Source organism: Hakea prostrata, chromosome 9 (assembly GCF_041222555.1).
Source record: "Hakea prostrata isolate BN-2017 chromosome 9, UWA_Hpros_2, whole genome shotgun sequence".
In the NCBI taxonomy this organism is placed as follows: domain Eukaryota; kingdom Viridiplantae; phylum Streptophyta; class Magnoliopsida; order Proteales; family Proteaceae; genus Hakea; species Hakea prostrata.
This window is the reverse complement of record NC_142608.1, coordinates 17,333,743-17,350,728: the sequence shown is the minus strand read 5'-3', so window position 1 is coordinate 17,350,728 and position 16,986 is coordinate 17,333,743. Positions and strand designations below refer to the sequence as shown.

At 39.1% G+C, this 16,986-nt stretch overlaps 1 protein-coding gene across 1 annotated transcript; it reads right to left on the bottom strand.

Moving 5' to 3' along the window:
- Nucleotides 1–7,610: 7,610 nt before the first annotated feature.
- On the bottom strand, nt 7,611–8,930 carry LOC149004883 (zinc finger CCCH domain-containing protein 2-like). Its single transcript, XM_089135621.1, has one exon. The coding sequence runs from the start codon at nt 8,781–8,783 to the stop codon at nt 7,611–7,613; it is 1,173 nt and encodes a 390-aa protein (XP_088991747.1). The 5' UTR covers nt 8,784–8,930.
- Between the last annotated feature and the right edge of the window lie 8,056 nt (nt 8,931–16,986).

Here is a 16,986-nt window from a genome sequence, read left to right as displayed (position 1 = left end):
GCCAAAGGGAAAGAGGAGTCATAGGCTAAGTCATCCTTAAAACGAATTTCTTGATTGAGTAACATTCCTTTTAACTTAGCAAAAGTGACAAGGACGCCACAAGTTGTAATAGAAGTAACAAAGGTTGAATAATCAGGGCCCAATCCATTGAGAACATGAAGACAAATATCATCATCTGAAACAGTCTTATTGGCAGCCACAAGTTGATCAGTAGTATGCTTAATACGAAGAAGATAATCATGAATCGTACTATTATCGCGTTTCATGTTTTGTAACTGAAGGCGAAGTTGCATAATCTTTGCTGCTCTGGCGGTAGAACATCCAACAATTTGAGCATGGACGGATTCGGTGAGTGAAGCAATAAGCCAACACATGAGAAGTTGGTCCTGACAAATCCATGAATTGTAGGCAGTATTCGGTTTGCATATAGGAATGGAGTCTTTTTCAACGACTGTAGTTGCAGGAGGACAGATGAAGGAGCCATCCACAAGAGAAAATAAATCATAAGTCTTCAAGAGAGGAACAAGTTGCGACCTTCATAGTAAGTAATTGTTGTCGGTGAGCTTGATGGTCAAGAGATTGTTGAGGGAGGGATGAAGCAGAGAAGAAGAAGAAGAAGAAGAAGAAGAAGAAGAAGAAGAAGAGAGAGAGAGAGAGAGAGAGAGAGAGAGAGAGAGAGAGAGAGAGAGAGAGAGAGCGCAGAAAATAATAATCACATTAATTTATAATGAATTAGTACATAGCTTTATATAGAAATAGAGTCCTTATTCATAGTGTTCTTGGAGTCCTTCTCTTTATGGTTCTAGGAGTCTTGTGGCTGTGATGCTAGGACTCTAGTGTTTTAGATTATATTAAATATTGATTAGGAGTTTGTACCAATCAGTATCGCATTGGATTGCCTAGTGTCTTTGTGAGTACCAATTGTAGAGTTCTTCTTGTATATAATAATTGGTGTTTGATCAGTTGTGGGACTTCTAACCATTAGTAGAACTCTTGGAAGTTTGATCAGCTGTGGAACTTCTAACAGCAGTGGAACTCTTGGAAGCAATCCTAGCCGCATATGCTTGAGATGAAGTGGCGGCTAGGATGTTGGTTGATTTTCCAGATATATCCTTAATAACTAGCAATGGTCAAAGGAACGTCTCCGATAATCAAGTCAGTAAGATGTGAAAGTTTGAGAGAAGATTCTATACATGAGGAATCACTGAGTCTTGGTGCTAAAAGTAAGATTATCAATGTGTACCTTGTGCAATGAACAATAGGGTTTATATAGTTCTTAGGATGTTACCATGGATCATTGATTACTCCACTAATCAAGGACTTTTGGATCGTCATATAAGGACATTTCTATTTGGGCTAGTGATGGTGTCCCACTCAAACATAGGTGAGCAACGCAATGATCTAGCCAATTCATATTCATGCGGGGCTCAACTTTGTAGATCTTGGGATACTCGACAGGCTTCTAGTGACCAACTGACCATACATACTAATATGGAGAGATTATGATCAGATCGGGTTCATACCTGGTCCGACCCTCGACCCCGGTCGAGACGGAGAGATCCGACTCGCTCCCAAGCGAACCGGATCCGGAAGATGGCTTGCTGAAGAAGAAAGCTTATTCGGCTGCAAGCGTGCCCTAATCCTACTTATGGATTAGGGTAATCACCCTAATGATGGCAGACTCGAATTGACGGCTGCGGATAATCATTATCGAAGGGATAATCATCGCATAACCTAAAGGTTATCTCAGGAGTCCTCTACTAGCCCAAACTAGTAGAAGTCTATTGCTCAACGGATCTAACTGATAAGATCCAACGACTACCCGAAGAAGGCTCAAGTGCATCCAACGAAGGAGATTTGAAGGTACACTCTATATAAACCTCACTACCATACAAGGTGAGGAGATCGAAAAAAGAATACTATCTGAGACTCAGGTTCAGATACATACTGATAGACCTAAACTATCAGCGATCTGCTATCTAGATCACCCTTCCCAGTTCTTCATTCCTTAAGCTCTGCGCTTCTAGCAGAGCCGTTTGTGATTAAGTTCATTAACTGACTTAGCCTTCGGAGGTGGACTCCCGACCCCAACGGTCGGGCCACATCTGACGCTTTCGTTTTGCAGGACATCATGAGGAGATCTAAGGGCTGAGCAGATTTTGGACGCATCACATGCATATTCCGTCGAGTTTCTCTTTCGTTTCCAATTCGCTCGTTGGTGCTTGTTTGATTCGACCATGTCTCGTATATTCAAAGCCAACCGAAAACCCTATAATTCTTATATTTTCTAATAACATATTCTCATTCATCTGGGGTGGAATTACATATTTTCAAACCCAAGTCACCCAACAAAAAACCCTGTGATTCCAACATCTTGGGCTCGAATCCTCTCTGAGTGGAAGAAATAGCATCCATCAAGCAGCCGCTACTAGGGGTATAAATGAATAACTGAAATTTTTTTCGAATTCGCATCTGCATCTTTTAGGGGTATCCGAATCCATCCGATTACTAATAAGATGCAGATATGGTATACCTCTTTCTTATGATTATTATTCATCCAATAAAATTATCCGATTATTTTCTAGATTTTCTACTACAATAGCTACCAAAGTTGCTAAATTCTTAAATTTCAAACCTTGCCCTCACAAATAAAATGGTAAAGATGTAAATAGGTAATTGAAAACTTATATTCAATATGTATTCATGCCCATTTAGAATAATCTACTTAAGAAAATAATTATCTGATTATTATCTGAATCTGATTAAATATGTCCAAAAACTGATCGGATATTATCCGAATTGGTCTGAATATCATAGAATGCGGATATGGTATTACCACTATCCGGTCTATTTACACCCCTAGCCGCTACCTAAGGAGCACCACATTGCCCCCGCACTCAAATCATAGCTTTTGATTTTCGAATACCCAATCCCTTTAAGTGCTCCCTTTAGGGCCGGTTTGGTTACTTGAGTTTGAAGATTTTAAAATCTATAGATTTCAAATCTATAGAGTCATGGTTCATAAAATTAACTGTTTGGTTATCCTAAATCTTTGGAGTGAAATCTATAGATTCATCCTAAAAAACCATTTATAGAGTCATGGTTCAAATGTTTAACACTTTTATAATAGGGATGAAATCTCTGGATTTCACCTTACACCCATAAATCTACAATTCACGTTTTTAGTGTAAAAAGGTGAGTCTCTAGATTTATGGGTATGAGGTGTGAAATCCAGAGATTTCAACTCTACTATAAAAGCATTAAACATTTAAACAATGACTCCATAAATGTTTTTTCAAGATGATTCTACAAATTTCATTCTGAAGATTCAGGTTAACCAAACAGATAATTTTATAAACCATAACTCCATAAATTTGAAATCGACGTTAATGCATTCTATCTAGTCTTCAAATTTTGTCACACCTCTATCCATTACCACCTTAGAAGAAATAGAGATAACCTGATGATCTCCATTTGTGGATGAGAAAAAGCTTAATCTTCTCTAGTTTACTCTCTTCTTTCTACAATTTACATACCACTTCTTGCACTGGCGTTCAAAATTTAATTTTCTTTGGTCAACTCTTCTATTCTTTCTGCAATTTGCATACCACTTCTTTCATCGGCTTTCACTAGTGACGACAATTACCTACGCCAACACCAGCATCGATAATGAAGGTTTCATCAGTGACTCTTTACCATCACGGTCCGATCTTCCTCTTTGCAGGTAGATACCGTTGCTCTCGTAAACCCAAACCCATCTCCCAGATCATCAAACCTTGTACCAAACAGCTAGAGTATTTTCGAGTATGTATAGCTTGTCGTTAGTAAAAATGGAAAGAAAGTGAGACGCCTCCATCCATATATTGACTAATTCAGACATGGATCGAAGACATGAAGTCACGTATTGTTGCGTCTAAAAACTTACCTGAGGGTCACTCTAATATGGAGAAAATATAATCGAACTTGGTTCAATCTTGGTTCGACCCTCGACTCCGGTCGGGACGAAAGGAATCGACTCGTTTCCGAGCAAGCCGGGTCCAGGAGATAGATTGCTAAGGAAGAAAACTAACTCAGTCACAAGCACGCCCTAATCCGATACGATCGGAATAGGCTAATCAACCTAAAGACGGCTAGCAATATTTGGCGGCTGTCACTCATCGCTATTATATGAATAATTATCATATAACGATCGTATTATCAAAGGAGTCATCTACTAGTCCAACCTAGTAGAGATCTATCACTCAACGGATCTATCTGTTAAGATCCAACGACTATCCGAAGAAGGCTCAAATACATCCAACGAAGGAGATTCGGAGGTACACTCTATATAAGACATTACCTACTCACAAGGTAGAAGGACACACACGGGTACAATCTGAATCATATTCTCGTTATTCATTCCTTAGCTCTATGCTCTTGCAAAGCCGTTTGTGATTAAGTTCATCAACTGACTTAGCCTTCGGAGGTGGACTCCCGATCCCAGCGGTCGGGGCACATCTAATGTTCATTTTTGCAGGTCATTTTCAAGAGATCCAAGGGCTGAGCAAATTTTGGACGCATCATTCACTCCTATCGGAATCTGATGCATTTTCTCTGCTGATTGGAGTGTGAAAAGAAAATCTAAAGACTATAATGGAATGCATTAAGAGGATGATCATCGATTCCGGCCGGCAGCCACGGCGGCAGGGATGCCGTTGTGAGAAGGGCCTACATTTGTGAGTCGATCTATCATTTGCTCCAGTCCTACGCATTAATGGTAAAGTGGACACTTTTGACCATCAAATCAAAATCCCAGTCGATCTCAGCCATCGAAATTCACGGTCAAGATTTTAATTTTCACCGAAATTTCGAATCTCACGAACTAAAATCTCGTTTGACGGTCATGCACATTTAATGCCCATGATTGAAGCAATTCCGCGATCACATGGCACTCCATGTATAACAGCTGCTCAATGACCGGTATTCTTCCATTAAACCCATATAATTTTTTCTAATATTTTAATAAATGACAAGTTACATATACCCCTGTGTTTACAATTAGTTACATCTATTGACCCTCAAAAAATTTTTTTACTAATAAATACCCTTTATTGCTTCAGCAATTCTATTCATTTATAGTTTTCAATTCTTAACGGTAAGAGACATCTTTAATCTTTAAGTGATCTTTCTTTAATCTATAATTAATTTTTTGTTGGATAATTGTATTACAAATTCTACAAATACAATAATTAAATTACAATACAATTGAAAGATGAAGATCATTAGCCAATCTGGAGAGCTTGATGTTGCAATCGAACGAATCACTAATGAACGACGTTGAATCACACATTGAGTGTTGTCTTTAAGGTAATTGATGCACCTTACTACCAAGGATTCTTCGCACCACCACCTCCAAAATAAAGCAACCTCCAACTAGAAGATGAGGTAATTCTTCTAGTCCTTTCAAGGAGTCAAAAGCTACAGCACAATACTTAGACAAAATCAAATAAAGAAATGAACTTTGTAAAACAAATAATGTAAGTGTGAGGAGTGTCTCTATTACACACCACATGTAAGGAAGAGATTTGGTGTATATAACCCCAAACTACACAACAATGAATTGGATCATTGAATCACAATGACTCACTTCCTCACAAGGGAGAAAATCAATTCCCTACTAATGGAGAATCAATGAGCTTGTCCTTTCTCCACTAATGAGATAGAATTAACAACATTGACCTAACATCCCCACTAAATGGAGAATTACCTCTCATATTCACCTCTTTTGTATGAATTTGATTTAATTTCAATAACCTCAACTCCACTTATGGTAATGACCATGAATGGTTATGAAGTTGAAACAAGAATTGAAAGTCAATAGTTAAAATTTGAGTAAATTCCACCCTCCAAGTAAAGATTCACATCCTCTATAATTCCTTTCCCTACAATTCTCTCCTAGAATTGTGCCATGTGGCATTAAGTAATCCAACAGTTACCCAATTCAAACTAAATTTGAATTTTAGTTAAATCCCACCCATAAATTTTAATTTTATTTAAACTCTAGTTTGAATTGGATAACTATTGGATTAATTAATGGCACATGACACAATCCTATGAGGGAATTGTACGGAATTATAGGGAAAGGAATGACAAAGGATGTGGATTCCCAAGTAAACCCACTTCATCACCATGATCAAGACATTTAAGACCCATGATCAATGTCATGAAAAACCTCATAACCAAAGTCATGAAAAACCTCCTTTATTCATAGATATTTCATTACCACCCTTACTCCATGAGTCCCACGTACTAACAAAACAATTAAAATTAAAAAAATATGAAAATTAATTTTGAGAAATTTAAATTTTTTTTTTAAGGTAGATGTAAACCCCGTCGGGGAAGCACAGACTACAGATTGCTCCCCGACGGCTTCCCAACCACACGAACACGTGGGACCCACAGGTGAAAATTTGAAGTTTTTTTTATTTTTTTCAAAAAATATTTTTCAACTGTGAACCCCACGTATTTGTGTGGTTGGGAAGTCGTCGAAAGCAGTCTGTGCTCCCCCGACGGGGTGAGGATCCGGACTCGAAAGATGGTCCATATGTAAACCCCATCAGAGAAGCACAGACTACAAATTGCTCCCCCAATGGCTTCCCAACCACACAAACACATGGGGCCCACCGGTGAAAATTTGAAATATTTTTTATTTTTTTCAAAAAATATTTTTCACCTGTGAACCCCACGTATTAGTGCTCCCCCGACGGAGTGAGGATCCGGACCCGAAAGATGGTCCATATGTAAATTGCCCTTTCATAAATAATTTTCCAATGATTGGAAATTAATCAATGGATAATGGTTCATTTTATTTTTCCAGACAGCGTGTCTTAAATAGAAATCGAATTGACCGACACTTTGGACTAGGACCACTCCGAGCTTTGATCCTGGTCCCGGTTGAGCAGATCAGAATCATCAGATGCCATCGTCCAAAACCCCTGTCTGCATGTCCGCCATGAACCCTGTCTGCATGTCTCCCACGTATCCTTGTGAGGAAGAAAACCCACACAAACCAAAATCAGAAAATGCCACCTTGGAGAGGATTCCTTATTTTGATTTCAATCTCACTTTATTTTCTTTTTCAGGGTAAAGTCTTTGGTGAAGTAAGCATGATTTTTGAAAGAGACAAGTATCATTGAGTGGTTAGGTTGAACACGTAGCATACATGGGTAACATGGAATAATGACATCTACCGCTTTAATTGATTAATTCCTCCCCCACCAAACTCATCAATTACTCGGAAATTCCATGGGCGTTCGTCACATCAAAACCAACTCTTAACTCTTAAGCAGAAACAAAGAAAGGAACCGAGAGAAACCGACAAAGAGAAAAAGAAAAGAAAAAAAAAATCTAAGTAGATAACTAATCTAAACAAGAACTGAAGGTATCTGAACCGAAGGTCATAACGACTTTCTTCGAGAGGCTAGTCCATCAATCGTAGAACTCCTAGTCAACTCGACGTAATCAGGCTTTCTAATTGCAACACTGAATTGATTAAAAGAAGGTACAGATAACCCATTTAAGGTTCTTCTATGTACAGGTGGAGGATCGCTGATCTTCCGGCCTTCACTGTTCTACATGACGAGCTCATTCACCCATTCCAGATCAGGACAACACCAATCGTTGTTACTGTTGATGGCCTCGTCCAAGACATAGCTACTATTGCAAGAGTTTCTCAACCCGGAAGTTTCTACTGCCTGTGGTTGTTGTGATGGTGATGGAGCAGACGGTGAGAGAATGAAATGTTGCTGTTCTTCACAGCTGGAAGAAGGAGAAACTGCGGCAGCACCACCGCCATCGCAGACACTAAGATCCATGGCTTCCAAGGAGCTCATAAGGTCTGCCAGAGCATTCTTACGACCCAATATCATAGGAAACAATTGGTTCAAAGTAATAGAATCATACTCACTGTTGAATCGAGAAACTGGAGAGAATTTAGCTCCCACAGATCCATCCACAGGTGAGAGTGGAGGTGACAGAGAAGGTGACGTTGAGGGAGATAAATGAGAGAGACCCATCAGAGTTGAAGTCGGAGATGAAACAATATTAGAGTGACAGAACACACAGCAGTGATTACTGGAAGTTGGGTACTTGCGGTTCATGGTAACAGGGGATGTAACAGCAGAAACAGACGTCGGTGAAGAAGAATTAGAAATCTGGTTCTGAGTATGCAAAGGCAACACACGGAGCTGACGAGGAGTATGGGCGAAGAAACAAACCTTTCTCTTACAATTCTTCCCATCCTTACAAGCTTGAGTGCGATACCTCGCTGGGTGAAGCCAACACTCAAACACCCCATGTGCAAACTCACAAGCATCTCCACGACGACACCCACCTCGCCGGAAGTCAGTACAAACATTACCGGAATAATGATACCGCCGTGGATCCCTCCGACGAGCTTTCTCGCCTGGATGAGCAAATGGGCAGTCAGTCCAATCATGGCTACGGCTTCGCATGCACCTCCGCACCTTAAACTCATACATCCGAAAATCATCACTGGAGTAAGGATCATCACCACCACCACCATCATCGTCATCATTGTCGCCGGAATTGCAAGGCAAATACTTATGCAACAATGCATCATCAGCAGCAGCAAAGAGATGATTTGGGTTCTGATCAGATAACTTGGTGCGACCACCGAAAAGCTTTCGTGGTGGGATTTCTATTTCCCTTGGGCTTTTCTTGCCACCACCACCACCGGTGTAGACATGGGAGTGGTGCTTCTCTGCACAACACACACTAGACATTTTTGTTGTGAGACGATTCAGGTGAAAGGAGAGAATAAGAAGGGGCAAAGCGTCAGGCAGAATGAATGAGGTGAGTTGTGAATGGCGGTGAAATGCGAATGGCGGTTATATATAAGGGAGATGAAGAGAGAGAGAGGAGTAGAAAGATAGAAAGAGTGAGAAGTTGTTAAAAGGCACGCAAAGGAATGACGAGGATGGCTAAGGAGGGTAGAGGGTAAGGCAGTGATGCGCTGAGTGATGCGTGGCTGTGTGGTATTTGGTTCCGCATGCACAGCTCCATATGGCAGCTCGGCATACAGTGTCAGCACTAAAGGACTAAACGCTCTGTTGGAGTTTCCCAGATGAGAGTGACATCATATTTTGATCTTATATGCAAAGCTGCTTACTGTCTGATTCGAATGTGATCATATTAGTTATCTGATCATCGTGAATAAAGGGTACTGATCATCTTAACTTACCAAGTTGGACCTCAAACCAAAATTTAGCTTGATCCTGCTTGGAAAGGAATTTTGCTTCTTTTTCTTTTTCTTCTTCTTCTTCTTCTTTTTTCTTTTTTCTTTTTTTTTTTTTTTTTTTGTGAAATACAGAAAAGAGAAAATAGATACAAAATAAATATTTTTTTGTTTTGAATTTAAATTGGGATAATTAGTATTGTCCTCCGTCATAGTACAACATTTTTATGGACAAAACCTTGAAATACAGAAATTTGTCGAATTTTCGGGGTGACATCTTACGATTTATTGACCGAATTTTGGACGAATTATCCATTGAGTTTTTTTAATTTCTCTCACTTCTCGGGAACTCCTCTTATCTTTTCTATCCTACTTTTTGTATTCTTGTCATATTTTTCTTCGATTTTTGACATATAACTTTAGGTATCGTTTTATTTTTTACGAATATAGCATTGTTTGCAATGATCTAATGATATTTCACACAAATCTAAGAGTTTTGTAGAGTTTTTTCACCAGAAAGGTAACTATTGTTTTTTAAACTTTTTTTCTTTAAAAATACATATCATAATATTGTTGGATGAGTATAAAATTAATATATGTTGAACACCAAAAGCTAATCTACAAACTCACAATGTCGGAATTTTTTTTGCTAAGTAATTTATTTATTTATTTTTAAGTGTAAAAAATTGTATATTTCTACACTGAAAATGCTTACTTTTGCATGACATATGTGTTGTATTGTGATCAAAAAACATGTGGATCTCCATAGGCCGATCCACAAACTCAAGGAGTCAGAATATTTTTTCACCTAATAAATAATTATTTTATTTTTTGGCAATTATTAAAATATAAATAATTATGAAAAAAAGAGAAAAATAGGGGAAAATTATTTTGAAAATCATAGAAAATTATGGAATATTTATATAAGCATTTTCAAGTGTTGTTCGTGTGGTTTCATTGCTGATTTTGATATAGATAACCTTTTCTTTTGTAAAAAAAACTTAAATATTCATTTTGAATTTAAAAAAAATAGAAAAATCTACTAGCTAGGTACACTTATGTTGGTACTCTTTAATTGCTTATGCAATCATTTTCGATGCAACAATTATCATGTCTAGCAGTGGGAGAGGAGTTGGTTCATAAGGAGGATAGCAGGGCTGGGACAGAGACAGCCAGAGGGAGCTGTAATGAGGGGAAGGGTTGATCTAGCATGGCAGTATTGTATTGTTATTGATGGCAACAAAAGTAGGACAAGATGCAATTCAGTGGTAAGGAGTTGAACTCATGTACCATTAGCAGGTTTAAGGCCCACATCACTGGCTATTTAAAGGATGTGGCCACTTGCACTGAAGTGCATGCTGATATAGTGAAGGCAGTAAGGGAGCTGGAGAAAGCCAAGGGGAAGAAAAAACAGGATAAGAGGAGGGTGAATGTTGCATTTGATGAGGCAGTGCGGGCACCATCATCTTATAGAGTTGATTCAGATTCTGATTGGGATGTTGATCTCGTTGATATCAGAAAGCAGGAGGAGAGGGATATCACACGGGCGATGGCTCAGAATTGGGAGATATAGTACCAGGAGCAAAAGAGGGCTAGAGCTAGATTTACAGAGCTAGTCCCTCTAGGGCTGCAGGGGTTGGAGCATCTGGATCAAGGTTTGGTGCATCTACATATAGGGACAAGGGTGGTATACGTGGTATGTTCAACCGATTACATAGTCAGAGGGCCACTCCTACAACAGATCCATTAGCATCACGTGACTATCCACAAAGGAGGGATCCTATCCTAGAGCAGGATACTGACATTTTCAAAAGGAAGGTGTCACACCCCATCTGCCGATATTGGTCCTGCCCGACAACCCGTGGATGTGATTCACAGTCATAAGATCCACGGTTTACCATCAATGATAATAAATGTACGCAATAATAATCCAAACAAGGGGAAAACCGTTGCGCACTAGAGCACAAGCCATGAGTCCAATACTCCAAAAAAAAAAAAAATGAATCAAAGAAAAAGGAATAAAGTAATATGTTCCAAAATTTATAGATCAACGGAAACAAAATTTGAAGTAATTCGGTTTGATTCTTTTAGTTCTCTCAAGGGCAATGGTTTTTCTTCAAATTTTGCGGTGAAGGGAGTCATCTAGCCTTCCTCCACTGACTTCTTGAAATGACGCGCTATCTGTATCCTCCTGCCATCAATGGGTGCTATAAGCGCACTCCATGCATCAGCAGGTGGTTTTGTGGCATACATTTCCACTTCCCATTGGCGCCTCGATAGCTTCTTCACAAGAGTCATTCCAATCACACGGAACTTCTCCTGATCCAATATACTTATCTGTATAATATAATTCAATACACAAAAAGGAATGAGTTCTGATGAACTTACCAAGGAAACACATCTCGCATATATATCGACATAGTATTATGATAAACAATCATATGTAAAGAATGATATGCAAGTATATGGATGCAGCTATAAACCTAACTATGCAAGTCTCTAAATAGCAAACATGCTTTAAGATATGACACCAGCCCTCCTCTGGGTAGGTCTAGTCACTTTGATCCCTCACGAACTGGTCAACTCTATTGAAATCTCAGGCAAGGGGTTCAGTCCTGGTCAATCAACCATGGCTAGGGTTTAGGTCTACAGTCTCTCACCATGATCATTAGTATGAGTATTGGAGCATGTTAGGGTTTCTAATCGAATGCAAGGTCATACAGTAACATACTACATGTAGTCCAAATACTTCCCCTATGGCAGCAACCAACTCGATTCAGTATCATATTTAGGAATGAGAATCCTCACAGACTGGCTACCTCTATTGGACTACATTTCCTAATCCTATGATCATCCACATATTGTTGGGGTGGATGCTCTCATGAACTCTCACAATTTCCGGCCGCTCTTTGGATGTCCATGAGCCCAACCCTAATATATGCAACCCTACCAATGCATGAGCAACAATGGACCATTGAATCTCCACACGGACTGGGTACCGCGTAGGATGAGACAGAATCACATCACCATCATCACGGGTCATTCAGCTTCAATACCCCTACCAAAAAGGTAGTAGCATGTATGGGTACCTAGCCATGCATTCTAGACTTCCTAAGTATGTCATCCAGCAATCATGATAGTGCTGGAGAGTGGAGACATCAGTAAGCAGTGTCCCATACCACAGCCCCTGATATCCCAAGCAATGGATACCCAATAAGGATATCCTCCTCCATAGTTATTACATCATCAACCATCATCATCTAATTACACATCTAGCATCACATAGCAATTGAAGTACTCTCATCATCATTCACAATACATAATTATTCATAAATCATGTGAACCTACAGTTATAGCAAGTTACAATAATACAAATGCATTCAATGATGCATAAATTCAACATAGATCATGTCAACACATATATATGCAAGAATATATCCTTACATGTAGAATTGTAAAAATTACTGTAATTACAACCGAACATCACAATTAGAAAGTCTAGAGAACTTCAAAAACTACCTAGAATAAGGTTATAAAAATACATTAAAGACATGAGTCAAAACAGAGCAACAACCAACTTGATTGGGCTACTGTGACTCAGCCGATCGCTTATGGTGGTTGGTTGGGAAATCGACCGCCTTAAGCTACCACTCATATTCAAGACAGCACCTCAATTCCGAAATTTCGACTTTTAATCTCCCAATTTTAATCCAATTTTGGGATGATCTAAATCCGAATTTTGTCTATAAGGAGCTAACAACATTTGTGAAATCCCCCGGATTTCTAACCCGTTAGCCCATGATTTCAGGACAAAACGAACCAGGGCCTTGAGCCGGCAACAACTGTTGACCATTCAAGTCGAGCCCAAAGGTTCAGAAGAGGACCCAATGATCGTGGATGAACCTGGTGATGATTTGATAACTCTCTTGGAATTTAAAAGAAGAGAAAAGATTAATTACGATGGTGTTAAAAGGCGATTTTGCCACGTCTGTAGATCGGCGACAGAGAATCTGATTGATGCAAATAAGGTATCAAATCGAAGATCGTCGAAAAGCCTTTCTACCGAGCTAAAAGTCACCAAATTCGGAGTCCGTTTGGGGGTCCAAACATGGATGGAAAGTTGGGCCGATTGGATGAACCAAGCCCCCACCCCATTTTCTGTTTAGGGGCAAAAACAAAATTTCAGGTTGCAAAATTTCAGGTTTTTAAGCCCTATTTTATGTTTTAACTCATCCGTAACCGCATTTTTTATGCAAGAACGAGTTTGAGGCTGTGAGAAGAGAAACCAAGAAGAGGAGTGATTTTCATTTTTTCGAAGGTGTTCTGTGATTCAAATCTTCGCGAAAACTTCAAGAAATGTTAGTTTTATGTAATCCTTCTCTTAGTCACAATTTTGTGAGTATTTCTCTCCTTTCCTTTTGAGGGATCTTGAAAGGGAAGCATGTTAGGTTCATTGCTTACTCCTTAATCCTTATTTTAATGTCCCTTTCTAGTATAAGAATTATTGGTGCAATCCCTTGCTAAGGTTGACTCATTTTGACTCTCCGGGTCACCCACGGGTGATTTAGGAGAGCCAATTTGGGGCATTTTGATTTAGATTAAATTGAATCAAATTGAGGACACCCTTATGATTGCTTTACTGCCAATTAGCTTCCCCCAAAATTTCGTTTTGTTTCGATTTCAAATTAAGGGTGAAATTATAATTTTTAGCCGATTTAGGTTAAAAGGGCAAGTTAGAACCTCGTTTTCTGTTTGAGTTTTTATGGGAATATTTTAAGATCTTTTCTAAACCCAAAATTAACTCCTATTTTTATTTTGTTAATCCTCTTGCATGATTAGGGTAAATTATCCTTTGGTTATCTCCTTGTGGGAAGAAAGTATTGATCTTTGGATAAAGGAATCAAGTTGGAAGGTGATGAATAACTAACCACATTATATTTAATTGATTGTAGTTATTTTTTGTCTTTTGTTAAATATGAATTGATGTAACTTATGTTTATCTTATTATAATTGAATGTGACTTTACACGAAAGGAAGGTAAAACTATTATTTATGACGTTGTTGGTTCCTTTAAATCTATTATTGTTGTTATGAGAATGGAATGAGAATGTATGTGAAGGGAGATGGGGAATATTATTGTTCTCTCTACCTTGTATTTTTCACTATGGTTGTGGGTTTCTCCCATTACCCTAGTAACCTTATGTGGTGCCATTTAACCCAATTGCATATTTGTTAGGTGTCTAGAAGTGTTGGGCTAGGAACCCCTATGAGTACTACTACCCTTCTGGTAGGGGTATTGAAGCCAGTTAACTTGTGATGCTAGTGGCTGGGTCTTGTATATCGAGCAAGCCCACTATCATCATAGAGAGGTAGGGTTGCATATAATAGATAAGGGCTCATGGGCGCTCAAGACCGGTAATCAATCCGTGAGAGGACATGGAGATCATCTAGTCCATTATATGTGAATGACCACTTGGTTAAGGAAAGGGATCCAACAGATGCCTCCCGTTGAGGATTCCATTCATAGGTGGGAAGGTATTGAACCAATAGAGCACTAGGTGTGAGGGGAGATATTCGGACCATTGTAATACGAGACTGTATAACCCTGCACTGGGCTTAGGTTTGTCCTTGACACGCGCCAGATCTTATACCAATGGTGACTTAATCCCCAACCATGGCTCGATGAGACTTTACCCAATAGCCGCAAAGAACCCAACAAACGTGCTTGAGTGGCGTGAGGGAAGAGTGATGAGACCGCCCAAAGAAGACAGGTGTATGACTTAATGCGTGTCTACTCTAGAGACTACATTATAGAGTTAGGAACCTCATATCCTCACTTTGCATTTGTTTATTTATATTATTAAATACATGTTTGTCTTATGAATTATGACATGGGAATTGTGTGAAGATATGATGTGATTGTTAGTTACCTCACTGAGTTCTATGAACTCATTCCTTTATTTTGTTGTTTCTTTAGACTGTTCTACAGGTTATGAGGACCCCTCTTTCGTTGAGGATCCCTTATTAGGTGGCTATCAAGACGGTGATATTGGAGAAGAAGTGGAGGCACATGACGCTTCCTGTTCATGCCAGGACTGCTCTTATGGAGAGTCTTTTCCTTAGAGTTTCTTTAGATTATTCTGCTTCAACATTATACATTCTTTCTTTTCTTAGAACTCTGATGTTAGTTTTTGAAATGAAGTTTTGGATATTATAATCCTTTCTTTTCATTCTTGATAATTAAATACTTGAACTTGTTTATTTCTTGTCCATTTAAATTTATTTTATCATGTATTATATGGAATTGTCCCTGAACCTAGATCTTGCGGTGTATCACCCCCATGGATATTCGGGTATGACCGGATCTGGCTGGGTGGGGTGTGACAACATTATCACAAACCAAAACCCTATAATTGTAATGATTCAATAACCACATCATCTCCTTTAATTAGATCAATCCTTTATCCAGATGCAAGGATCCATTTTCGGACATGATCCAATCAAGATCATTGATGGGAGAATGGAACCATTACAAATAACTTACCACAAAATTAAGGAGGATGGATTCACACTATTTAAGAAAGAAGGAAAGGGTATAGAGAGTGTGATATCAACTTACCTCCGATTGATTCGCTAAACTGACAAAGGATTGGATCTTCCTCATAAATCACGCGTCCTTCACCTTCCAACACGTGTTCTCTGACTCCTAACTGTCCACAGCAATAATCTCGAATATAATGATGAGAGAAAAGGTTGAGGTTATTTATTTATAGTGGACTAGAGCAAATTAGGGTTTAATTCCTGCAAGCAAACCTGGGCGGTCGCTTGGGGTGGTTGGTTGATCAATCAACCACCTTAAGCAACCCCCTAGTACTTTATAGTACTTGGGGTTTTTGCTCAGCCAGTTGATCCCCAACTCAAACCTAACCTTTACCAACATGTGGGGGGGGGGATTCTTACCTTGATCCTAGACATCTTCAATCTTAACTTGACTCTGACTAGTGATTCACTTTCCTAGTCCATCAGGGTTTCCACGAGTTCTTTTTCGAATTCCTTGTAAGGTAGGTTCTTCATCTGTAGAATCCGATCCATGGATCCAGGGTATGGATAATGGACTTCAATCTGGATACTCCACAGTTTATTCTGGTTGGACCTTTAGGTACTTGGACCTACAATATGGATCCCAGGTTAGAAATATGGGGGTTGTTAAAGAAGGGGGTCAAGCAAACCAAGATTACAGGTGCATGGAAAGGGAAAGCTAGGAAGGTGAAGAAGGCAGTGGTGAAGTGGACGTATTACGATTGTATTCCAACAAACACAGCACATGGTCCGTATTACAAGAATATGATTGACACTATTGCAAATGCAGGTCTTGGATATGATGGTCCCACCCCTAGAGAGGTGATGACCACCTTACTAATTAAGGAGAAGGAGGAGTTGCAAGAGTACATCAGTGGTTTGAGATCCATGTGGGGGGTCATATGGATGCACCATTATGTGTGATGGATGGACCGGTCCGACAAGAATGTCTATCATCAACTTTATGGTGTATTGTGACAAGAGGAACATCTTTGTTGAAATTTATGGATACTACTAGCCAAACTTTATGGTGTATTGTGACAAGATGAACATCTTTGTTGAAATATACACTTGGACTTGTGCAAGATGTTATTGATGAGGTTGGGAAGAATAATATGGTGTAGATTGTCACCGACAATAGCTCCAACTTCAATAAGGCAGGTGAGGTATTG